The following is a 26,899-nucleotide window of genomic DNA, read 5'->3' as shown; positions in this document are numbered from 1 at the left end:
TCAATTAAACGTATGCCCAGAGATGAACTCACTCATCGATAGCGATCTTAGAAGGAATCTCAGACCAAAGACGAGCATATTTGACAGGCGTAACTTGCTCCTGAGGATCACGGTCCACGTGCATGTGCAGCATGAGGCGGCAGAAAGAGGCCCGCAAGTCATAGGGCAGGTCCTCATCTGACATAGAGCGCAGGATCAAATCCACATCCAGCTGACCAGAGATCTTGTTGATGGCCAGGTACTGACGGTCCAGACACATCCGGGCAAAGAGGTTCAGTTGACACCTGAGAGGAAATATCATGTTGGTTTGGAACCATTAGAGCTGTGTCTTTTTATTCAGAATTCAATTTCTGTCATTCATTATTCATGATCATTACTTTGTGACCATGTGTTGTTATTATTGTTTTTCAAAAAAGTAAATATAAAACTTAAATATCTAAAACTAAAGCACAGGATCATATTTTCATCAGATACCACATTAAACTTTAAATGTGCAACATCTCACATATCATTATGTCTAATGATTTCACAACAGTGCATATGTATTCATATGTGTATAACTAAAGACATCTGACCTGTAGTAGCTGACCACCTCTTGATCCTCCTTCTGGCCCTCTTTTGCATCCTGGGCCAACTCCCTGATGCTCTTACTCCGGATTTCCTTACAGTTGTCTTTCCAGAAGAGCCACACTTCCTCCTCATCCTCTGCCTCCACTGGGCTCTCTCCATTTGTTGTTGTCTCGATCTCAAACCTCGACAGGACCAACCTGGGGAGCAGCTCAAAAGTTACGCCACAACAGCCCATTTCAGCTAAAAACCACGTAAAACTGTGATGCTTAAGAAGAACAAGGTGCTCACTTGGTTTCAATGAGGATGTCAGCATTGGTAGGGTCCAGCACTGCATTGCAGATTAGCTCTTGTGTCACAGGGATAGACTTGTTCATGGACACGCAGAGATCTGACAGGTAGTCAAGAAACCTGCAGATCACAGATCATGAAATATTCATATAGACACTATGATACAGATAATAGTTAAGATATATGCACAGCCAGTCTCAGATTAACCTATAGTCTGAAAGTCGGAAAGTAAAGTGAGTAAAAGTGGAAAAAGCACATTGAAATACTAATGCCCTCTCCACTTCTCTCACACTATAACAGTTCAAACTGTGAAGGCCTCCTTTATTCAACCTTCTGGATCAGCCTGATTCACATAAAACACTTTACAGGACTTAAACACAGCAGAAGCACACACTAAGTGCAAATTACCTGCCGTGCCAAGGTCATTCACAAGCAGTTACACTCACACCCCTCTGCACATATTTGAATATATTTGCATAGATTTACATTCCTTAGGAGATGTTATATAAACAAATCTGGTCCAAACTGACCACAGCCTGTTTTACAATACCAGCAGGGGCCTGTCCTGTCCTGTGGGCCTCACCTTGGCTCCCGGTTCTTCCTCACTAGAGTGACAAATGTGTCTATCTCAGCAGCAGTGATATGTTTCTCCAGCAGCTTCCGGTTGTTGTGGAGCAGAGCTGTTATTGTGTCTTCCGCTAACACGTCATATCCTATCTGCTTCTGCATGAAGCGGAACTGTTTAGCTATGTATTCCTGTAAAGATGCAGAAAGGGGGAATAGTTACTACAAAGAAAAACTCATTAAGTATCAGGTTCAGAGTGGCGCTATAGTGTCCACCCACCTGGTTCTTCCTGTAATCCTGCTGGGAATGGCGCAACACTCTGTAGCAAAGCCTGCAAATGTGTCTGAAAGGAGCATGGCGCTGGTCTCCAAGTTCTTCCAATCGAAGCATGGGGCCATCTCCACTATCTGTGAAAGGGGCTTGGAGGAGTTTGAAAATCTGCAATGGAAACAGAGAATTTTAACACCCAGAATGAAGTCAAAATAAACTTGCAGAACAGTTACAGTCTCCGGGGTTTAAAACCAACCTGCTTAAGGATATTCTGCTCTCTCATGAGTTTTTGTCTTTCTCTGTTGGGTTTGTTAACCATGATCTCCAAAACATCCTGCCCACTGTTTGGGATGTCCACCACGAAGAAAACTAGATCTTCTAGAAGCTTGGTCACAAACCTGGGAAGGGTAGAACATATCGGTAGAACAGCGAAATTCTGCAGGTTTTCCTTCCATTATTTACAAATAAATAGTAACACTGTGTATAAAACAAATAGTAAAGAATAATTTTTAAATTCTGCTGTAGATATTTGCCCCCACATACCTCCTTTCATTTTGTGTTATGGTGCCCTTTTCCAGCTTGCCAGCAATAGACGCTAACACTTTACTTGCATCATTAGCAAAGTCTAAATCACGCACTTCTGCTGGTGGCACTGGAACGATGGCAAAAGCTTCCTTGTCTTCTTTTACTGCCGATGTACCAATCTAGAAAAGTCAATAGTTTTTAGTGTTCAGAAAACCTCAGCCATGCTACACATCTTGACGTGGTTGTCAGCTACTCACCCGTAACATAACAGGTTTCTCCTCCTCTTTGTCGATGGGGTTGTTGGTGCTGTGGACCCATGTGTTGGTGCACAAATGTCTTAGCCTCACGTAGGAGCTCCTAGAAGTAACAGCGGAAAGTGTCTGAGATGAAGAATAAATCAAGCTACAGGGCACAGGACAAGTGTCAAAGCACGTTAAACATGTGAATGGCCTTCAACAGCCACTAGTCCTATCCAGATAGATGGATAGACAGTCTTTTACTGTCATTCACACGATACACCATACAGTTGCACATCAGAACAAGATTCCGTTGCAATGGCTCAAAATAGTGCAACAAGTATGATACATTAAAAACAAATAAAAGAGAAGAAATCAAATAAATAAATATGTATATATACAAAATATAAAAATCAATGTGTCTTTTTTGATGTGAAACTACTCTGGACTGGACATGGCTCAATAAAAATATAAATGTAACTCTTTTGTTTTTGCCTCCATTTTTCACCAGCTGAAAAAAAAGATCCAAGATGTTGGCTACATACACACAAAGGGTTTAAGTGTCTTAAACTTTTTTTCACAAATGTATTTAAATCCATGTTAGTGAGCACTTCTCCTTTGCCAAGATAAGCCATCCACGTGACATTCTAAGTTGATAATTACACAGCGTGATTATTGCACAGGTGTGCCCTAGGCTGGTAACAATAAAAGGGCAATTTATAACATACAGCTTTTGTTTTTTTTTAAAAATACATTTACCGGGATGACTTCTCGTGACTTGGGCAACAGATGTCCATTTTTGAGGGGGGGATCAAAACCTAGCCCTAGAAATCCAGTCACTGTAGTTCAGTGCCTAATAATCAGAATCAGAATCAGAATGCTTTTATTGTCATTGAACACCGTTCAATGACATTTGAGTGCAAACTCCACATATATATATATAAATAAGATAAATAAATGTCTTTTGTGAAGATAAAACTTTTTAAAGTGGCTTTTATTATGGCCAGCCCAGGGCGCACCTGTGCAATAATCACCCTGTGTAATTGGCATCTTATGTCACACCTGTCATGTGGATGGATTATCTTGGCAAAGGAGAAGTGCTCACTCACATGGATTTAAACACATTTATGAAGCAAATTTGAGAGATGACGAAAAGATGCTTTTTGTGTGTACAGACAACATCTTAGTTCTTTTATTTCAACTCATGAAAAATCGAAAAAAGTGTTGCATACATATAATAAAATGTGTATTATTATATTCTGTTCAGTTTATGTTGTCCTTTAGTGAGATTCTGATTTCTTCATTTTTTTTCATAAGCATCAGATATTTGTTTTAACACCATTTACGCTTGTGTTTGTGAGGACTAATCAGAAGATAAATGAAAGGTTTAAACAGGCAGGTGGACTCTTTTCTTCTCCTCTAAAATATAAACTTTAGTGCACAACATATCTCACAGACTGCTGATCCAGTTGCTAAGACATTTGAACAGCACATTTATGTTCCCAAGGGAATAAAACCTTTCAATTCTAATCATCCTGTGGCCTTTTTTCTCTGTTGTCACAGTCAAAACATGCTAATGTGCATAAGAATTTGAATTAGGGGAAAGACAGAAACCTGAACTATTACCAGCAGCAGTAGTAGTAGCAGTATGTGATTTGATGAAGATGATGATGATGACACACTTTGTCATAACCTGGGACTATTTGTTGCATGTTAATCCCCTTTTCATCTCACTGTTAGTGACCTATCTAAGCAAAAAACATTGTAAAATGTGAATTCAGAACCGTTTAACGTTGTTGCCTTGTTAAAAATCTCCACTGGGATGATTGCATTTGTTTAAAGTTCAGGTACATTTAACCAGCTGCTTGTCTTCAAGTTACCAGTGTAATTGTTTCTGTATTTACCTGTGCGATTTGTGTGTGTGTGTCTCAAGGGTCAGCAGCTACAAGTTAGGAATGACTGTATTAAACATGACGTGTATTTGACAGCTATTTGTCTCTTCCTTTTCCTATCAGACGTACTACATAATTCATTTACATACATACAGAGTGAAAGAATGTTATAACACAGCCCACCATTCATTTTCTAAGGCCTCATAAATGATGATAAAATGATCATAAATCAACACCTCACATCAGAAAATTATGCGCATAATAAAGACTGGATTTATTGCACCATTTATTGCACCTTGTACTTTGATACAGGTGAGTAACATGGTACACCAGTGCATATTAGTGTGTCTGTTTTTCTCCTTGCTAGTGACAAGTGAGTAAGGTATGTAAACAAACTGCCTGGGCAGGAAGGAGACTGCTTACAATGGCTGTCCTCAGCCCAGTGTGTGGCATGACTACAGATTACTGTACAGTATCATCTCACGTCCATTTAACACTAAACATTTACATGTAGTAAAGTCCAAGCCAACTATGTCCGTCATTCATTCTCAAAGAATCCAGCCTGCTCCACGTGTGTGTGCTTGAGCAGGTGTGTGTCGCTTGTCAGGCCTTCAGCACACACATCAGACAGTAGGCATATTCATGGCTGGCATTATGTAACCGCCCACTAAATCTAACAGGCTTACCTTTGTGTACCGGTTCTCCCAGGCATTAATTAGTCCCCTGGCTAAACTCTGAGGGATGGGGTTATTTCAGGTAGGCATGGGAGGTGCTAGCAGCAGTAGCCTGCAGCACACAGGCACGCACCTGACGATGCGACACAATAGGGGCTTTGACACGAGGTCTAGAGGTTCTGTTCTTATCTGATGTGCAATGACAGGGACAAATATGCTATTGTAATTTTAGAACTATAGTTTCCCTCTCACACAATACTGTCAACAAGAATAAAGGAACAAATCAGAGGCTTATTATAGAGTAGACCAGAACGTACACAGCAGGGACATGGGTAAGCAACACAGCATGACAAAGAACTTGGTTTTATCTGCAAGTGCATGAAATATCACATAATTTAGTACATAGTAGGAGCACAAAGCAGGTGTCTTGATAAAGCATTTATCTGCCAGGTGATGTGTGAAGGCACATGTGTTGTTTACACAACATCTGGTTTGTGGCTTTAGCTCAAGGATTTTTTATCCATGTCACTTTACTACAATGGTTTCCTGTCTCATGCAGCGCAGGGACTTTCCTTGGCTCGTGATTGTACCATCTCATGGTGACCAGCCCAAGAAAAAAAATTCACTCTAACACACAGGACAATCTAACAGTCCTCTCTCCTGCTGCTTGTGGCTCCAGGCATGAGAGACCAAAAGGTTTGTCCATGGTTGCAACACTAAACAGAATCTCATCACTTCAGAAAATCCCTACCTACTTATGTTCCAAATTCCCCTTCAGCTCTACACATGAGTCAAAAGTTTACTGCTGCCACTGTTTGATTTGAGACAGTCTTGACATCACTGTGGTCTGTCTGATTAGACAATGTGGTGTTCAGTTATTTGTCATTGCACTTATTTCCCCCCCTTATTTTCCAATATACCTGATGTTATTTTTCCTTCAAAGAGCAGAAACAAGTTTCCCTTTTAGGGGTCTCTGACACTGTCTTTGCCTCAGATGTTTGATCATCACTTTCTTGCTGTCTCTTTGTGCATTGATGGATCAGGTATTTAACAGCCATGAGTATTTTTACATACATAAACCACAATGTGCAGTTGTAGGAAGAGGAATGAAGATGATCATGTTTTTAAATGTCCTTATGCCATGTTCTTCTTCTGTGAGATCAGAATATTTTGTGAAGTATAATGAACTCAGGAGTTGGATATGCATGGTTGTGTTTACATGTATTATACCTGGGCACCATGGAATCCCCGCCTCTCAGCGTGGTAGGATCCAGCTCAAAGATGGAGGAGATATCCATGCCGTCGGGAACGGGCACCAGTGTGTACATGATTTTCTCCTGTGGAGCTCGCAGACGACCTCGCAATGCTTCGTTATCTGCATCCAGCTGAAGCAGGGAAACATGCTGTGAGAGGGCGCTAGATGAATCAAGACCAGTGATGGAATACATTACTGATCCTACACCATGATGAAGACGGGGATTACGCACTACCTGCCCCCACTGGAGCTGATTTCAATTATTAGTTCTTACTCATGTTGTACAAATCAGAGAGACCGGCTTCAGTCATCACTACAGATTGTTGGGCCAATCGATGAGAACTACAAGTGCACACAACAGCTATGATTAGGTCGGTATTGGTTTGTACAACACTGCCACCAAATGGTGAATTACAGAGAAACTTGCATCAGTTGAGATGGTGGTATGGTCGTATGGTGGCACCCTGTGGTAACCCACTGCTATTAAAACGAGGGCACAAGCAACCAAAATGAAAGTTAGTTGAGTTATTCAAGATTAAGTGTGCCAGAGGAGAGAGTGGACAACAAAGCAGCAAAGAGACTATGACGCAGAGTATGTGCAGACAAGACAATGACAGACACTTCAGCTAGTTTACTGCAGCCAAATAAAGATTATATGACGGTACCTGGAAATTAAAGGGTGTAAAGTCCACCACCTAGAGCAGAAAGCACAGATCCACCACAGAATACAACTGATTAGATCAATAGCGTGATGTTGCTAAGCACTCAGATGGAAGGAGATCAGGCTGACTTACCGAGGACCGCTGCTCGGCATTCTCCTCTTCAAAGTCTGGATTCACCTGGGAATCACACCCACATGTCAAATATCCTCCTCAGCATCATTAATTTGGGATTCTGGTCTCTGTGCTGCGGATCTAACATCCCCATATAACCTCAAGGCTCTAGACCAACCCTGTCAGAGTGTTTTGCTGACTTAAAAAAAGACATGCTGCGATATCAGAAATATATGAGAGCCCATGAACAGTATGCATGGATAAGGAATTATATCACTATCAGATAAGAAGGTGAAAAAGTTGACACACACCTCACCCACCTCGGCAGCCAAGTAGCACCCTGTGGCCAAGTGTTTAAACCTGAACAGGCTGTTCCAGTAGCCTGCACCTCCCCTACACGGGTCATGGTGGACCACCTGGTCATGGCAGAGACATGAAAAAGAAGGCGTGAGTAAATCTTAAACATTATGCTTTCTCTCTGGGTGGGTTGGGTCACTTGCATTAAACTGCAGTTAGTAGGCTAAAAGCTCAATGACAGATACCTTTAAAGACATAATCAGGGATTATCTCAAGAACATGTTGTGCTAACCTCTACTTCCCACAGTGCCTTGCTGCTGGTGGCAGAAGTTGCAGACTGCCGGCCGGTGGTTCTCAGAAAAACATACTGCTTCTTCCTGTGATCGTCACACGTGAGGAACTTCTCCTGCTCTGCGTGGAACAGCCGCACAACATCACCCTGCAATTACACACATACACACACAGATGGAACTTTAATATGTTCTAATTACATCTTTGTAGCAAGTTAATTAAGGTATATGCAAATGTTGATTGCTTATTATAAACTGATGTTCTATAAAAACATGAGGGTACCCACCCCTTTGAGTATCGTTTCCTTGTTGTCGCTCCACTTCATGAACAAAACAACTTTCCAACTTGTGTTGCAATTTACAGAATTAACCTGACAGGCAGAGGAGACAGAGAAATTAAAAGGTGAAGATGTGTAATTTCATCTTGGATTTTTAAGTCTTGTCAATAATGTAGGCTGCCAAACTCAAATTTCATCTTCCAATTTAATGAAGCAAATGTGGAACCCATGCAGGTGTCTTATTTACTATACTGTAAATGTTCATGTACCTCATTGCATCCTGGGTTGTCAACTAGCTGGTGGCTGCTGGCATGTAGAGGCTGTCCCGCATTCACAGGGTTAAGAACAACTTTATCTCCAATCACCACCTGCAGGAGGAATAAATATAAACATTTACATTTATTGATTTGACAGACACTTTTATCCAAAGCGACTTACAAGTGAGGGACATCACTAAACCTTAAGTGCAATAGAACACCTTGTCCTAAGTACTACATCTATTCAATAAGTGAAAGGAGATCAAGTAAAGAAGTGCATAGCTAGTGCTAGTTAGGCATGTTAGGGTGAGCCCATTGCATTCAAATAGGTATTCAGTTAGGATAAATGAAATAAAAAGGAATGTGAATCAGAAAAAAACAGTGATCCATTGGTGTATTATGAACTAGAATATGAATGTCCTTTCAATTAACACTTAAATACAGACTCTGAAGTGCGATAGAAAATCTTGAAACGAGATGAAATACTGCCGCACTAAGGGGCCACTGTGTGGGATTGAGCACTCAATTTAAATTCCAAACCATAAGTATGTCACTTCCCAAGGTATCAGCAATCATTCTTCAACACTGCTATTCCCTGTCCTCACAAGGTGAGCATAACATGTAGGTATGGGAACTCTTGGTACATTGGATCATGCTAGTCTCTAGATGAACACTAGGGGGAGTAGTGGACCACATTGTATGTGAAAGAACTGGCTCAGGCAGAATCATTAAGGTGGTGTCCTGACCCTGAGCATCACTCACCAACCACAAAGAGATATGTGGAGGCGGAAGCAGCAAGAATGAATAAAAAAAAAACCTTGGTCAGATCATCAATGACTTATTTGTGTTTGTTCCCACCACTGGATGCACAAAGTTTTAAGATGAACTCGACAAGAGATCAACAGTGTGCAGCAAGAATCTCAAGAAGATTACTTTTAGATCTGAGGAGCAGTCTGGACTCAAGCCTGATCTTAATCTTTTGGCTTCAAATACAAGCCATACTAGCCAACTTCTTCTCTGTTGTTCTAATTATTCCAGCTAAGAAACAGTGCACATTTGGACCTTGGAGGAAAGTCTTGTTTTAACAGAATCATTACACTGCCTCTTGCCTCTCCTGCTCCTGCCTTTGACCCAGACAGCAGAATCAGAGTCAGTCACCCAGCTCTTCACTGGGGCTGCTGCTTGGGCCTGAATAGTTAGACGGATCAAACGTAAATTTTCCCATGGTGATTAATAAAGTATAACTTAATTAGCCACTTAGCCAACTTAACTCTGTCAAATTTCATTACCCACAAGCAGACACTGCAGCATGATGAGCAGAGGTTATGTGCATGGGGTGTGTGCTCTGTCTGTAGCCCTATATTCTACTGAAACAACTGATAAATGGGAGTTTAAAAAAAAAAATAAAAAATATTGTTGTTAATTATCAGCACAAACCTCTTATGAGACTGTACTTCACTAGAATAGATATGGTCTTCCTCCTAATGTCTTAGATACCAAACATCTATGCAAGTGAACCAGTAATCTACAAGGAAACTGTCATGATGCATATTGTTAGTCTAGATAACCAATCTTGTTTGGCTGTGTCATATTCTCTTGCCTTGTTGTGCAGGTAACACAACATTCCAACCAAACTCAATCATCTGAAAATACACATCTTAGTTCTGTTTTGTTGACACTGCGAATGCACTGTATCTTATCTAGCTTCCAATAACAACTCACAAACAAGACAGGTAACTATCAGTTCAGGAAAGTTGAGGATTACTAAACAAAAGGAAGGGAAAACTGTGGCCTGAATTGGTGGTCAGTTTGGGTTATTTGTCTTTTATCTTTATCGTTATCTTATTCACCCTGTCTTATAAAACCAAAGCTAGTCCATGTGACTTCTGTTTTCAAACCCTGTTGAAAGTCTAAAAATACATCCTTAATTTCAGAGCACAATTAACTTGAATCCCATAACACCCCGCTCTACCCACACTGTCTCCCAGGGATCGCAGCTTGTAGAAGGGCTGGATGTAGAACCAGGATCCTTCGTTTCCCGCTGAGTCCAGAGTCACTCTCATGGCATTCTTCTCCAACAGTGCAGGTAGGCGCTTGTTGACTGTCAGGTATTTATTGCTTTTCAAGTGCAGCAACTGTTGGCAAAACAAGGAATCGACTTACATGGTTACAAGGCACACAGCCATTGTCAATGACATAATGCAGAGAGTGGAAAGAGAGCGGAATTACAGAGATTGGAACAAACAGAGATGGAAATATGCCACAGATTGGCAAAGCAGGACCCGAGGGAACACTTCATGAAAAATATGCATCTCTGGAACTTTTGGCATCTTTATGTGCTCTCTAAATTGTTTAAGTACTTGAAATTCTCTATCCAAACATGCTTCTCATGACCTCTGCTGTTCACCCATTTAATCAACAGTTCCCAGACCTGTCCAAAATAATCTATTACCAGCTTTCCTGCAATCATATAAGATCTACAGATTTTTAAGGCCCACGTCTTATTTAACTTAATGCTCAACTTCATTCTACACATGACATGTGTTGTTAGAACCAGAGAGTTTTCACAGCAGACTGAACTGCATGAAGCTTATACAGTATTTTACAAATTAAGAGATGTTAAATATATGTTTAAAATTATTTCCAACAGTAAACCAGGAGCCAGTTAGTGTTCACTCCGTTACTGGAATGACATTGCAACTAGGACCTGCCACATGGTATGTGCCATCATCCTTGTACACGTCACATACTGTAGCAGCAATGAATGACCATTCTCGGTTTCTGATGACCTCATACCTGTGGGCAAACCCTCCCTGAGCAACGACCAAAACAAGATGAGACCTTAAAACAGACAACCTCATAGCACATCTTTGTGCTGTAGCAATTATTTAAAACTGACCGATTTAACTGAATTACAGTCAGTGTTATCAAGCACACAATGCCATACATGGTGTTAAATACCGCAACAGTTCTGTTAACCAAAGCACCTTATCTCATGGGTTCTTTAACGCACCTGAATGACATTTCCATACTGGATGACTGTTCCCAGCAGCTTGCGGTTTTCAGACTCATTCTGCTTCTTCTCCAGGTCAGCGGCATGCTAACACAGAACAAGGCACAGAGATGCTCAAGAAAGCACTCAGACAGCATAGGAGGTGTTTCCATAGTATAATTTTTGCAAACAGATTTTCTAAACAACACTACAGTATTTAATATTTCTGGACAGAACAGTGTTAGTCTTACATGAAGTTTGTTAAGGAGGACTGTGTCAGTGGTGCTGTTGCCTCCAGGTTTTGCCGCCTTCCAGAACTGTTTCTGTGCTGAGTATCTGTTCATGGGACACAGTTTGAAAAGGCAGTCTGGGGAAAGGACAAGAAGAGAACATCATGTAATATTAACACTTGTTTCTACAGATACCTGCCGGCCAGACCCCACCTTAAAGGAGCTATTTGTAAATTTAGCTATTCCTACGTAGCCAACATTAACACTAACGGTTTAGTATTTAATTAACATTGCGAGTTCAGCATCAAACCTTATTCCTTTACTCATCAAGAGCTGTCTCCAGAGGTGGAAAGCTTCTACAGTTTTGCCAATGTTGCTATCACCTCTTTTCTTCTACTGAAGGTAGCATGCTAATCATTTAGCCCTGGCCTGTTTGGCCCATCTCCTCACTTTCTAATAGCAGGACACTGTAACATCCTGGCTGTCCTAGAGAAGTAGTACTGCTCAGAGGGCACATCTTAACCTCTTGTACTGTAAATGCAACTATGGCTGAAGCTCTTGCCAAGACTGGTAAGTTAACAGCTGTTAATGCTAACACTGGCTATGCAGCGATAGCAAAATTTGCATATAGCTCCCTTGAAGAGGTGCCGCTCAAAAAACCACAGCCAAGTTTTGGAAAACTGGAAAACAAACATAAAAATCATGTTAACACTTAGACATTGTCAACAATAAAACAAATTCTATTGAAAAAAAAAACAACAAAAAAAAACAAAAAAAAATGGGCAAACCTTAATTAGTCAATTAACCTGAAGGTTCAGACAATAATGGTACTTGACCTGCTACTCCTGAGGTTCTACATGACCCATGTTGTCCGATATCATATCAATATTAGAGATGGCACTAATTATAATTGTATAATCTCTACTATAAACTATAGTTAAACATTACAAACATTATTCTCCGCTGCCCTAAAATGAAAATATATAGTATGAAAGGGTACAGATCTGGTGGCAGCAGCAATAAATATCATCTAATGTGTAGAATATCAAACAAGCAGACAGCTTCCCTCCAGGGGCCCAAAAAGCATCTTTGAGCCAACTATACTGGTCATTTACTGGTTGTAAATGTATAAATGTTGCATCCTAGTCATTATTTAATGTTACTGTAAATGACAAAACAAAGTAATATGAAATAATTGCAGGGATAATAGAAGACTAACAATGGCAACATCATTGATAAAGTTGAAGGCATCTCAACAACAGCAACAAAAACTTTGTGGGTTAACACAAACAGCTACTGGGCCAGCTAATGTGCACCGTTGATACTTTCTGGCATACTACCCCGAGTCAGTCCAAACTTCCTGCCAAAACCACAGACCTCATTTCACACATCTAACACATAACTGCCAGAGAGACTGATATATGCACATATGTCCTCTTTGTGAAGCTCTACGCTCTCTGGAAGAAAACACTGCTGGGCGAAACAGTGCTACTAAAAATCACTAGACAGGTTTTGAATATGTTAAAGATGCTTCATTAATTCGTATTCAGCAGCTTCATACACATTCAGTATAGCTATATGTTAACAGGGGAACTATTCGGCTGTAACCAGGGTAAAAATAGCCACTCTGTCAAAATACAACCAACACAAGAGTGTCCAGGGATTAGGCCTCAAGGGGCACAGGGTGAAAGAAGAAGGGCAGGAAGAGAGGAGCCCAAGGTGGAATGGAGAAAATGGGGCACTGGGAGAATATCTGCCTGACAACAATGAGCAAATGGGGTTAAGGAGAAAAGAAGAAAATAAATAAGGAGGAAAAAAATGAAAGGAAGGAGGTATTTGGGTTATTCGTTTACAGCACTGACCAGGGGATAAAGGATGAGGGGAAAATAAGTGAATTAATGTATTATTTAAATGGTACAAAGCATAAATGTTCATGGTTTTTTAACAACAACACTCTTTTCTATTGCTCACCCAATTCAACAAAAGTATAAATAAAAACAAAGCTACATGATTGAGAAGTTATCTTGTTACTGCTGTGCAACATTAACAAATAAAGTTTCTTTTGTACTCTTTTTTTTTCCGTGTGTAGACTACAATATTTTGACTTAGTTTTGTTGCTCAAAAAGCTTGTTCTGACACCAAACTCTGTAGCCAATCATTTCACTAATGGTGCACATTTATCTATTTCAGTAACATATTGTTGTATATTCTCTATCTTTTTTTTTTTTTTGTAAGAAAAAAACAAAATTATATCGCAGTATCATGCGATGCTGCCACTAAACAGAGGTTCTAAGTTGTATTTGTCCTATGCCAAGGTACAATGTACAGTAATGCAGCAAGGAAGACAAAACTAAAAAATCATATTCAAGGACTTTTCCAGGACTTTTTCAATGATGATCTAATTCATGTGAAAGACAGGAATCACGCCTTATACCAATATGTTACTATCTGCAGAAGTCTGATTCAAAATGACTGCAGACTATACCTGGCTATTCTTATTTAGAAATCCTCCCTTAATTATGAAATTATGACCAAATGTCATCAATTTTATTGACCAAAAATCATTAATTTATGCGATTCAAAGGTGAATTTTGCTAAGATTATTTGCTGCTGCTGGGTCTTATCAGGTTATCACACTAACCCCTTTCCAGGTAATAGGAAGAGGTGTCTTTAACGAGGTGTATCACTCCTGCAAAAGTTAAACATTTCATTTCATGATGAGCTGTTTTACCTGAACAACGCTAACAAAAAGATGCTAGCAAGTAAAAATTGGGTATTAAGTCGGTGTTTGACTAACATACAATTGGGTTCCCAAGTATTGTATTGACCCCAGCTTCACATTTACTATTATCCAACTCTCACAAATGAACCAACACACATTTGAAACCCAGCCAGAACTGAATCACAAACATTAAACCTTTAGCTACATGCAAAACAAGCTAGCAAACTCGTCAACTTCAGCAACTTCACCAAACATGCTAACACATTATTAGACAGTTAAAACCAATTGGGAAGAATACGTTAATCTTACACCTAATAAAAACTACCACCGTTGGCAGCCTACAGTGACTTCTGTACATTTAAAAGGATAATGTAACTTACATTCTTTATTTAATATATATAATTATAAATCATACATCCTGTTGGCTTGAGATGCAACTTCGCGGTGCGTTCACTGCGCTGCCAAACAAAACCGATAGCAACTGATTCAAACTATTGTCGTCCTATAAACTAACCTACCATTTGAACGTCAACTTGGTCCTGACCGTAACTTCATTTTCCAGAACATTTTACTTTTTCTTTCACTTTCCTTGTGTTTTCAATGACTGGGAAACTTAACAACTGTTTTCCAGAGTTTCCAGGACCCGTGGGTACCATGAAATATCACGATATTCGATAATATTGAATATTGACCCGATAGCCTCTTGTTCTGACTTTGGTCACAACCAGTCTATCCTGCGTCAGTCAGTCTTTCACTGTTGTTGTCTACTACTACTTTGTCCCTCACTTGTAGGTCACTTTGGATAAAAGCATCTGCCAAATGTATAGATGTAAATGTAAATGTACTGACTGGCCCGCAGCCATCTCACTATAAGTCACTTCCCCTGTGAAGCAAAACACCAAGGTCATGGTTGCTGGTTTTTCACACCTAATTTACTTTCCGTTTTCTTGCCTTTATCTTCACTAAGTTCGTGAAGATAAACTCCTACACACCCATGCTCTGTTTTATTTATAAACTAACTATTCATCAGCAATGAAGTGAACACAACAATTGACAGACAATGCTGTTGTGAGACTCCTGTTTATTCATGTCAGATGATTCAGATGATTTGCCACCAACTGCAATCTCTCATCTTTGTTTTTTTTTTTTCTTTTAACTGAAAAATCTCTGCAAACAACGCAGCTATCTGCACAGCGTTACCACTTAGAGTAAAAGGCATTTTTTTATTTTATTTATCCATTCATTTGTATTTTGTAGTTTGGATGAATTGTGCCTTTAATCAATCGCATATATAAATACTGCAAACTAATAATGGTTTTCATCTTGACATGCTGTGTTAATAGCTGGCCTTGTTAACTGGGCCCAGACTGAGACGTAGTATAAAGCTGGAATGTGATGTTTACTAAGCATTCCTTGCGTGCAACCGTGTCTCTGGCAAATTTTATCAACAAGGGATTACTAAGAACAAACTAACATATTCTTACATAAAAGGCATGTAGTAACAGGGCAGCTCATTTTGGTTTTCTATGCGCAGAAATCTGTTTTTGTTGACAAAAGAATGAGTTGTGCTTCAGTCATTTTAGAGTTTTATTTATATAGCACCAATTTACATCAGAAGTTATCTCAAAGCACAATTGTGAAGAATATATACATATTATATATATTTAATACTATGAATTTTGTTTGGCCATTTTCTGGATCAGTAATTTTGAGTGATGCCTTCATTTTGCTTCATTTAATTTATGACAAATTTATATACATTATGTACAACACTGGGAGCTTTGACAATGGTTTGGTTTTATTTATCCATGTTTTGAGATGTGCCACCACCATAGTGCAACACACCACATAAAAATATTCAGCAACACTTTACTAGGAACAATGTCCTGGTCACTCTGGGTAATCCACAGAACACGCTGTCAACAGCTTTCAATCTTTATACTAAAGAAGTTGTTCCTATTTAGTATTTTATGAGCCTTTAATGATTAGTAAACATGAATAAAGAGCTTAAAGTTTCCATTCTTTTGCAGAAAACACTCCCTGGAATGCTCACAAAATACAGCGGATACAGAGTCTCATACACAACATTATACAGCACACCAACACATGTGACATTGTCTAAGTTCAGCTAACAAGGTACCTCTGAACCCAGAGCTGTATCACTGCCAAGAGTATACACACATTACATCATTTCATTTATCAGGTTTAAGTGTGCTATAAATACTCAACAGTGACGTTAGGATTTAGACCTGGTACACTTTACCTGTCTAACACTGGCCTTAATAAGAGAGGAGAGTCTGCAACCTGTGCTTGCGTTAAAATTATCCGTAATTCCAAACTCTAAATAATATGTTCTGTACTATGTTCTCAAATAGGGGTTAAAGTGTTAACATAATAGAAAAGTGCAACATGTGGCACCATGGTATTTTATTATTAGTTGTTGCCTAGCTAACAAGGTCTACTTCTGCTATTGCAGTTGTGAATTATGTGGTCATGGTCATGGTTTAACTAAAAGATGCCAGCGCTTTATACCAGTGGCACAGTTAGTTTAGTCACTCTGCGTCACTCTGCTGTTCCTGCAGTTCTGTGGTGTTAGACCACAGCTTTGAATATAATTTGAATAGCTCAGTTAGAAGCTGACAAGTGAAGCTGTTTCTTTGCATCCTCGACTAGAAAGGCAGTGGCTTGTTTAAATCCATAAAATACAGTTACCCATCATAAAATACAGTTACCCATCTGTTTTCCACTCAGTCTATAAAGCACAAAGGCTGCTAAATGCAAAGCTGGTACAGCATGTAGCATAGTAGCATATAACACAATGAATAAACCTGCAATTTGACCTTAAGCATCAGTTGTGGTAAAGAATATATGATATGGTCATTCTCAGAATTTACTATTTCTGGAACCAGAGTCAAAAAAAGATGGGAAAGAGGATATGGCAAACCTACATATATAGAGGGTTGACAAATACCATGCAGCCATAGAAGACATCTTACAGGGAGACAATGAACTCTTTCTTAAATTAATCCTTCATACAGTGGGCACAATATCTACCCTCAAAATCGTAAACTGAATTAAATCAAATTCAAATTTACAATTTTTAGGCCTCAAGTCTTTTGTTTTATTACTGAATCCATATCTCAGTTTTATAATGTTAAATTTTACAGAATTTCTACTAAATAGAATCTGCACACTTGTCTTTGTCCATCACTTCAATCAATGATAGAAAAAATAATGATTTGAATTGCAGCTTATGTGCCCTTCTCTTAATGCATGGTTCAGTTCATTATGTATTGTTTACTTTGTGAGCACAATAAACACACAATCCACTCTTGTCAGTTAAGACTATAATTGTGGTGGCTTCAGTAGTTCTGGGTTAATATGTGAAGTACACAGGGTGCAATGATGACTCTTTTGCTTCAAATGTAAAGGCAGATTTCTGGTTTTGGTGATTTAATCTACTTCATACTGCTCCACAATGTTATACCTTCACGTTGCTCCTGTTCTAATTTGTTTTACACTGTGGTTTCTGTGAGGCAGACCATCAGTTTGACTGGACAAAGGAATTCCTCTTACTTTACATGATGAACTCACTCTAAGACTGTTGAAAATAAACCTTTATCGGTCTTACATTTATCAAGCTCCAGCAGGGAACATTGTGCAGCTCAAACATCAAGGTTATCTAATGGTCTGGCACGTTAGAGATGTCTCCATTCTCAGAAAAATCCATGTGTAATAATCCTGCTTCTGATAAACAGCTACACTCTGCACCTGCTGTGAAACAGCTAGTACATAATCACTGAGCTGCAAAATCATATCAACAGGGCGCACCCTCACATACTGTCCAACAAGCAACGTTGGATACAGAATAATCAATAGAACAACTGCCTCACTGCAAATCACTATTTCCAGATATGAGAGATGTACTGTGTTGCAACACAATAGCCCTGCAAACAACAAAAACTTCCATAAATGCTAGCTATTGCTCAGACTGGTACTTATCATTTCTGTATTGACTCAACTCAGTGATACTTTTTGAGGCTGTATTTTGTGGTGCTGTTGTATTCAACCACAATGCATTGAAAAGTGTGTTACAAACAAGTTAGAATACACTGTGATCCAATAAAAACACTAATAACGACATCATAAACCCTACCAAATAAAAAAAACAACATTTAGTTCAGCACATTTCTGCTACTGTCTCAGCAACAGTTCGAAACTTACATTTCACAAAGGTTGTTTTTACTAACCACACCTTCACCTAGTGTATGCTAAGGCAGTGTCTACATGCAATAGTCGCCATCCATCATCCATCTCGTATGCATAGTATGTCTTGAAACCTGTGTAAACTTTACTGCTGGATGATTTTTACCTGCAGTGACTCTCTTTAAAGGAGTCACAAATAGGACAAATGCCTAAAAGTTCTCAAATTTTTGCTTTTTTCTTGAGATATACTTAGTCTTGAGAGTACCTCTTTGGGACAATAAAAGTCTTTCAATGAAACATTCTTCAGTAGAACCATTACTCTTTGGATAATTGGTCTCATTTCAGAGACATACACCTATGATACCCTGTACAATAATTTAAATTAGGGTTGAACAATTAACTGAAATTGAAATATAGCCAAGTGCAATATCCAATCGCAAGAGCTAAAGTTTTTTTTTATATAGGTAAAACATACCATTGTGGTGTATATATATATATATATATATAGTATTTTAAGCCAAATAGCTGTTAGCCTTTCTATGTTGTCATCATGTTAACATCATGCTGCAGGTTAGAGCCTGTTATCAGATATTAAGATATAGTGGCAGGTTGCTATCATGGGCCTGGTGCTTAACTCTGTCTGACAGAAACCTTTCATGTGAGCAACAAAAATAAAACCATGACATGAAATGGATAGAAGACAATTACTTGTGTCTGGACGACATGGCTGTTTGAGTCTTGCTAGACTAGCGGAGATATATCAATGTAAAAAGGTCTGCCCTCTGGGGGCCATAAAATAAAATTTCCATCTTTATCGAAAGCCGTTAACCTGTAGAGTTTACATCAGTTTCTGAAGAGGAGAGCAAGTGGAGTGTTGACATATACTGTATATCCTCCTGCAACAAGTCTTCCAACCTGGACACCCATATAGGTCGTTCTTTCAAACCTCTGATATGAGCCATCTCTTACAGTAGCGCCCCTGTAGTGGCAGGTGTACTGGACCTTGATTGTCATGGTTACAGTAATACACACACGGACTGTACAGAGAGTGGCGTACCTACCTTCGCCGCCATGGTTACTATACGCCTTGGTTAGGTGTAGGCAATAAAACTACTTGGTTAGGTTTAGGAAAAAATTGTGTTTTGGGTTAAAAATAGCACTTCCCCCACATTAGATGATCTATGTCATAGTTACAATAATAACAACATGGTTAAATTAGTGGAACAGCCATGAATAATGGAAACAACACAAACTGCTGGTTTCACATGCGAATCGAAACACTGCTCTCCCGTGTTTTGTTGATCCATCCATCCATCCACCACAACCTCCTCCTGATGTGGACTTTGTCACTCTATAAACTACATCACCGCACTTTTCCCTTTGCTCCTGTCATGGCCGCTAGATGTCACCTATCAGCTAAACGTAACTATGGGTCACATATGACCTATGGGTCATTTTCTAAAGGAGGACAGTCATTGATATAAACAAACTATGTCAGAGACTGTGCTCTGCTCTTTATTGGCCTTCTTAAAGCACATACCCACTAGATTTTGCTAGTTTTGTCTGCATTTTCAGTCATGAATGTCTTCATACAGCAGAATTCTGATTCAGAGAAATTTAGGTTCAATTCAGGTTGTGACCAATATGAATATGAAGAAATGTTACATGATACCAAATAATGTAATAATGTGCACATTTATCTATAAATCTGTGGATGGTAAAAGAATCTTCGAGAATACAGTCATCTACAGTCATTGAGTCTGTGTGTGTGTGTGTGTGTGTGTGTGTGTGTGCTTTATCCTCTTCCTGCTTATCATCACTCAAGGATGACACAAGAGAGCATCAGTTATGTCAGTGACAAGGAAATGTTAGATAAGGTCCTGCAAGGCTTCCCATATATAAAAACAGTCAATTGAATTTAATTTAATTTGGAAGGAACACTGTTCCGAGTAGATGGAACTGACACTGGCAATTGCGTCATTTCACTCTTAATTCATTTACTAATGACCCCGCTAAGAAACCTGCCAGCAAACCTGGCAGCCAATGTGAAAATACACTTAGCTACACTTGTTGGCCTCTGGTTAGATGACAGTCCCTTTCTGTAGTGACACGCTCGTGACAGGGTCAGAATCTGTCATAAAAACTCCACAAATTTATTTTTATGGCTCCGTCCTTTTAGTGAGCATACCTGCATTAACACCTATGGGCACTGTTGCTAACCAGGTGATAATCACTACAGTCAACCCTTTTTTTCATATATATATATATATATATATATATATATATATATATATATATATATATATATATATATATATTTTTTATTTATTTTATTTTTTTTTTTTTACCATCTCACCACGTAACATAGGCTGATTCAATTTAATCCAGCAACCTGCACAGCCTCCGAATTTAAATTGAGTAAAGCACCTTTTGATGGAGGAGGATGGTCTTAGCATGAATACATGGTTTAAAATATGCAAGCACCACTGAACTGACAACTATGAACCAGCGTGAAGGAAAACCACTACAGAGTATTTCAAAACACCTTGTTAACAAAAAACTGCGTCAAAGAATTCAAGCTGCTCTGAAGGCAAAAGGAACTCTTTCCCACCACAGCCACATACTACACATCTTCCACATAAATGGCTTTTTAGTAAAGATCTAACAGCATGAGGAGAAAAATTACAAATTCACATATTCCCGTTCAACACAAACCACGTTCCCAACAACTTAACAGAGAACCGTTTAACCAACACTTCATAAGAAAAAAAACAAAGTAACGCAATATGTTCCGCCAAAAAAAGTACACAAAAAACAAAGCACAAGATATACAACTGCATGTTGCTAAGACTCACACAAGGCAGTGCCTATCCTATCTACCTGAAGAGCCTTGGTTTGGCTAATTTCATGACATACTGATACAATACTTGTATTATGCTTCTCTAAAAGAAAATAATGGAAGAAAATGTCAATGATCTGCAGTAGGTCTGTTTCATCTTGTCTTACATATTTTTGCAGTATTTTTTAAATGTGGCCAAAGCCTTAGTTAACCAATAAAAACATCACTGAGATTAAACATATCCTGTTTCAAAAGAATCTTGGCTGCAAAAGACAGCAATGGCCACAACTGGCAGCAATTACTACAGCAGACACCTGTTCCACATCAAGGGAATCAAACCTGTTACTCAACTTGTTAACCGTCAAACTACTACAGCGACATTAGAAAAATACTCTCAGGTAAAATACACTTAAACTGCCGGTAATCCTGACTTTTATCATAAAACATAAAGACATCACTAGGTCAGAGATATGTGACTCTGAGGGCTTACCTCTGAATTTCTTGGGTGGGTTGTTGAGGTCGCCTGTGTCTGGTTGTACCACACAACGGTCATCCACAAGCCTGGGGACACAGCCATTGTTATGATGAGTCACACATCTATGACAAATGCAACTTAAATAGACTTTAAACCTCAATACACATTCTTAAAAGGTTTCATTTCCAATGTATAAACAAACAATCAAAACTATATTACCATTACAATATAATCCTAATTAAGGTACTAATTTAACTAATACAAACCAACACATAATCTTCATTATATTGCCCATTTGTGCAGCTTGTGTACCCCAAATCCCAAACAGTTAAAAATCTAAAATCTGACACAATTATCAATTTTTTATGAAGAATTGTAAGTACTGTATTGATTTTCTGCTACTATCCAATTCCAGACATTTAACAGTCACTATGCCCCAGAAACTGTATACCGTGGTCACCAGGGGCCTTTTTCACAGTGGAAACTTGTCGATGCAGGAAAATCCCAGATGTAATTAATAATATTATTTAATAACTGCATTCCATTTAGATGTGTCAGTCAAGCCAGGATCCTGTTATTGTAAATGCACACTCACTGGCCTGGCATACTGGGACAATTAAATGGAATAGAATAAACGTTAATAGTGTCAGTAACATCTGTGCTTTTCCTGCTATGTAAAAAAAGGCCGACTGGACATAGAAATGGTTTAATTTAATCAGAGATGTCAGCTCATTTGTAACACATGAATAGCATGATGAAGACATATTTCATTGACAGCAGACATCACGTTAGAGACACAGGGAGGACCTTGTGCTCAGACCTGACTTCAAAGTGTTGGTCTAATAACATGCAGCCTAAACTGTATAAATCTCTACAACCCTCTTAAAGAGGAAATGCCCTGCATTCCTGCCTAAAATGTGTATATCAGTGAGTATTATGAGGAGAAATGTTTGGTGCACAGCAGCTATCAACCACGGACAGAGAGACCATAGTGACGACATAGATTTCTGAACTGGGGCAGCAGTGATAGATTGTACTATCATTGTACCTGTGACCAAGAGGGGAACCACAACCTATCCTGATGAATGCAACACCTGCGCTACCTCATTATTCTTTGCTGTAACACTGTTATTCCTACTTGTCTTGCAGTGTTACCAAACAACATTCAAGGTATGTTGGTGAAACACTTTTCTGAACTTAGTAGCAATATAATACACAGGAATTCTAGGGAAACCCCTGGGAATACTATGAGGTAGTAGATCAGCACAAACAACGCTTCAGTAGGATGCTCTGGCCGGTCCAGTCAGTTGCATCTTTTTATAGCTCCTGCAGTATACACTGCACCGCAGGAGCACTGGGATGATGAGGGAAGAAAACACGTGGTGTGAGATTCTCTTCCACAGGAACTAAGAGCTTTAATCACACTGATGCTCTAATGGGCCAAGTTCCAATATGAGCAGGAGTTTTAAGGATCATTGATATTGTCATTGTCCAAGGTCAAGAAAAGACCTCCTCTTGCATTCTGGGAGACGGCTTCATGCCTGTATCCCAGCCTCCTAGCATCAAGATGCTGGCTGTCCCCTTTCTGAGCTGGTGGTCCAGGTGGTTGCAGGCATCTGCCAGGGGTCACATTTAGTACGCTGACAGCAAAAGCAACACTTAATACAATAATGCTATTTATAGTTACGTCCTCTAAGCTCTTCTCTTGTGTGTGTGTGTGTGTGTGTGTGTGTGTGTGAGATGGTAAATTTGACAAATGAGCTCTCGCGCTGCCAGTCTTCGAAGCTGTGCACACATTTGTTGCCATGGTGGGTGACGTAGAACACTAAATTGTGAAAGCATGGTTTCTGAGAGGTGGCAAGGAGGAGGGCTCGGCACGGCCTCTGGTGACTGGCAAATAGAATAGTGACACGGCAAGAGGCGGAAGATTGCAGCAATTAAAAAGGAGAAGACAACACAGATGCTGTGCTCATTTCCACAGTGGGAGAAGAAAAACAAACACACTGGGGTAGAAAATAGAAAGGGAGAAGAGGAGAGAGACAGGCTTGATGAAGTCTGTCTGCAGAAATCTAACGTCAGATATGCTGGATAGGGACATTCACAACAGTGATCAACCTCTCTTCTTCTTCTTCTTCTTCTTCCTTTGGCCTTTGGTTATTTATGTGACTGTTAACTGCACGTCAAGATTTGCGCACATAATGAGATGCATTTTTAACTCGTTGCCTACAATTAGGGAGGAGAGTAGATGTCGAGTGCTTAAATAAATGGTGTTCAGCATGTAGTAGAAAGAGATGGGGTAATTTGAGGTGAGAACCCCAGAATATCAAGGAAATAAAAGGAGAGAAATAACTTCTACCGGAACCACCACTTCTCAAATAAGACTACCTCGGTCTTTCCATTTAAAACATGAGGCAGACACTGTTATTAAAGTGATTCAACACTTCATAAAGGCAAAACCTTCAAATAAAGATGAAATTGTATTCGGACTGCAATCAGTCATCACATTGACTGTCTCAAGAAGCACATACTTGTGTGTATGTAACTTTGAGATTGGACAAACAAACCTCACCAGGCTCTCTTGTACAGGCTTTCATTTAAAGATCTGCAAACTCTATTAAATATGCTTCTCTTACTATAAAATACATTAAAGGGGCTACTTGTAAGGGGCTACTTGTAAAGAGGCTACTTTCTCTGCCGCCAAACGTGGCTTGTTGTTGGGAGTGGCCATTGTTGCGTTTACAAGACAAGCCACAAAACTTAAAAGGGGTATTTGTAAAAACACTAGCATTAACAGCTGTTAACGTACCAGTCTTGCCAAGAGCTTCAGCCATTGTTACATTAACAAGACAAGATATTAGAAGGGCAGAGTAGACGTTACAGTCACTTGCTATCAGAAGGTGACGGGCGGTTTAGCATGCCAACTTCAGTTGAAAAAGTGATAAAAATAGAGGCAAAACAATAGAAGCGTTTAAAAGACCAGAGGTTATAATGTGCCATCTGTGCAGCGCTACTACTTGAGGGCAGACTGGAGGCTACCGTGAGTGGAAAGTGACAAGATGAGCTGGTTGGCGTGCTAACTTCAGTAGAAGAAAAAGACATGAAACAAGAGTTAACATTTGTGTTGCTTTCCATTGCTGGAGAAAGCTCTTGGTGAGTAAAGAACCTGACGGTAACTGCCACAGACCAGACAGATGTATTAAGTCCACCCCCTGTATGAATCCAGCCATTATACTACCCCATCTGTTCAACCATCTCTTTCACTTAAAAAAGCAACCATGTAAATCATTACATGACCTACTATGTTTATTTGGTAGCCTGTACTGAGGAACACAGTAGTTATATAGTCTGTACTATGGCACAATATAGTCTGAGGCTCCATCTATCTACCAACCTCTCCTGGGATTGTTCAACAAGAGGCAGAAGGGAAAGTGGGGACAGTGAAAAGGTCATGAAGACCCTCATAGAAAAAGCAGACTTACCCTAAAGTGCTGATAAATCCACTGGTGGAGCCCTCTGCATACAGGGAACAAATGTCCCCAATATGGAGGAAACTAGACATCTTGTCCGACATGATTGCTCAGGGTTGACTACACCTGCAAAAGATTAACAACATAGGCCGTTAAAGCATCATGACATAAAGCAAGGTCTAATCCAACCATTATGGATTATCTGAAAGAGTCACAAACAAGTCACCAATGACATTTCGACATATTCTTTCTACTATAAAAGTTACTTTAATTACAAGTACTGAACATTAGCTTTTTGCAGATTATGTCTTCTAACAGGTTGTCAACAGCTGTTAGCTGTAAACAGTGATCATACAGGGGAACTATTACTTTCATGACAATGAATTCACTATTGCTGGACTTTGTGGTCATTCGGGTCCAGACCATTTTATTTTTTAGCCCATCCTCAGAGCACCACCTACTGTAAGAGCATGAGCAAAATTTAAAATCACACATTTAAAAAGACATAAATACCACAACTGAGTGGGATTGTTAAAATGCATAACTTTACAGCGTATTCAACTGTAACCCACATGCAGAGAATTACCAGAAATGAAACAAAGAACAAAATAAAGTTCATATGAGCAGTGCGCTATTGTTAGCTGTGTGAAGCCAATACTGAATTTAGGTCACCATCCTTTAGTCTGTTCCCAGGCAGTGAGCATATGTAAGCCTGTGTGACAGAACCCAACAACACTTATAGAGGTTAAGTGGTCTACGTGTTCTCTCCCCTTTCTGTTTCAAATAGATGTTATTCTCATCCACACTCAATTTTACCATCAGCTCACCCTGAGATGCTGCATAAACTCACAGTATATAACACCGCAGCATCAAAAGGTACTGTCTTAAAGGAGAAAAGCATGACATGTTGCGTTTGTTTCCACAGGCTAGTACTGCTTGGTGTGGATGATGGAGACACGTACCCACGGTCAGATGTCCCACACAACTCCATACAGCTGGGAAACAAACGCACTGTCATTTAAACGCTTTGTGGCGCATTGTAACTATTTCCTGAGACGCCAAACGACACACAAACATCCCGGCTCGCCAGATTTAAAACATCAACTCGCCTCTTTTTTTTTTTTTCTTTCCGTGTTTTTTTTTTTTTTGTTTGTTTTGTTTGTTTTTGTGGCATAAAAACAGCAACAAATGAGAGCGTGGGCTACTTCCTTGCAGCCCTGAGACAAAACGAACAACACAGACAGAGACAGACAGAGACAGAGGAGACAGAGGAGGACTTTACCTGGCACACACCAGACCAGGCGTCACGGGCAGAGAGAGGGAGAGAGGGAGAAACGCGTGGAGAAGTGGGTCAGCACAGGATCACGTCCACAGCGCTGTCCTCGGTTAAGTCCATGGTGGGGAGCCTCCAGGTGAGAGCGGGCTGAGCGGCGTTATCTCTGACAGCTGAATGCGTCCAACAATCCGCTTCTTACCTCCTCCACATGTCGCTGAGGGAACGCCCCTTTCGCTGCTATTTATACTGCAGCGGAGCTCTCTGGGTAATGTGGTTCTTTAGGCATTTAAACGCGCCTGCAAAACCTATGACGAGTTCTCACAACATGAAACTGAGACCCCGGTTCAAAGAGGCAGTGTTGTCATGACAGGAATAAGGCCTTTTTTTTTTTTTTTTTAGTTCATGAATTATCATTCTTCTTCTTCTTCTTCTTCTTCTTCTTATTAGTAGTAATATTTTTCAATTGTTACATTTAATTCAGTTTAATAACTTTATTCATCCCAAACATACACATGTATATCT

At 39.6% G+C, this 26,899-nt stretch overlaps 1 protein-coding gene across 7 annotated transcripts in view; it reads right to left on the bottom strand.

The window, feature by feature from the left end:
* itpr1b (inositol 1,4,5-trisphosphate receptor, type 1b) overlaps positions 1 to 26,598 on the bottom strand; it is an 86,042-nt gene extending 59,444 nt beyond the window's left edge. For 6 of the 7 annotated variants that reach the window (XM_071493923.1, XM_071493922.1, XM_071493925.1 and 3 more), the window contains exons 1-21: positions 26,384 to 26,598; positions 25,114 to 25,227; positions 21,650 to 21,720; positions 11,414 to 11,529; positions 11,184 to 11,270; positions 10,147 to 10,305; positions 8,183 to 8,281; positions 7,923 to 8,006; positions 7,638 to 7,784; positions 7,360 to 7,464; positions 7,070 to 7,114; positions 6,941 to 6,970; positions 6,251 to 6,405; positions 2,476 to 2,575; positions 2,237 to 2,397; positions 1,950 to 2,091; positions 1,703 to 1,861; positions 1,442 to 1,614; positions 859 to 978; positions 576 to 767; positions 33 to 284 (exon numbers count right to left, since the gene is read on the bottom strand). In XM_071493923.1, the coding sequence (XP_071350024.1) occupies positions 33 to 284; positions 576 to 767; positions 859 to 978; positions 1,442 to 1,614; positions 1,703 to 1,861; positions 1,950 to 2,091; positions 2,237 to 2,397; positions 2,476 to 2,575; positions 6,251 to 6,405; positions 6,941 to 6,970; positions 7,070 to 7,114; positions 7,360 to 7,464; positions 7,638 to 7,784; positions 7,923 to 8,006; positions 8,183 to 8,281; positions 10,147 to 10,305; positions 11,184 to 11,270; positions 11,414 to 11,529; positions 21,650 to 21,720; positions 25,114 to 25,205 (2,489 nt within the window). In that variant the 5' untranslated portion in view covers positions 25,206 to 25,227; positions 26,384 to 26,598. The remainder of the gene's footprint in view (positions 1 to 32; positions 285 to 575; positions 768 to 858; positions 979 to 1,441; positions 1,615 to 1,702; positions 1,862 to 1,949; positions 2,092 to 2,236; positions 2,398 to 2,475; positions 2,576 to 6,250; positions 6,406 to 6,940; positions 6,971 to 7,069; positions 7,115 to 7,359; positions 7,465 to 7,637; positions 7,785 to 7,922; positions 8,007 to 8,182; positions 8,282 to 10,146; positions 10,306 to 11,183; positions 11,271 to 11,413; positions 11,530 to 21,649; positions 21,721 to 25,113; positions 25,228 to 26,383) is intronic. The other variant, XM_071493929.1, reaches the window with a different exon arrangement.
* Positions 26,599 to 26,899: the final 301 nt, after the last annotated feature.

The sequence above is a fragment of the Trachinotus anak genome, unplaced genomic scaffold, assembly GCF_046630095.1.
Source record: "Trachinotus anak isolate AG129_WGS33_773 ecotype Australia unplaced genomic scaffold, CSIRO_AGI_Tana_v1 ptg000013l, whole genome shotgun sequence".
Classification (NCBI taxonomy): Eukaryota; Metazoa; Chordata; class Actinopteri; order Carangiformes; family Carangidae; genus Trachinotus; species Trachinotus anak.
The sequence above is the reverse complement of the archived record's forward strand: the minus strand, read 5'-3'. Positions and strand labels throughout refer to the sequence as shown.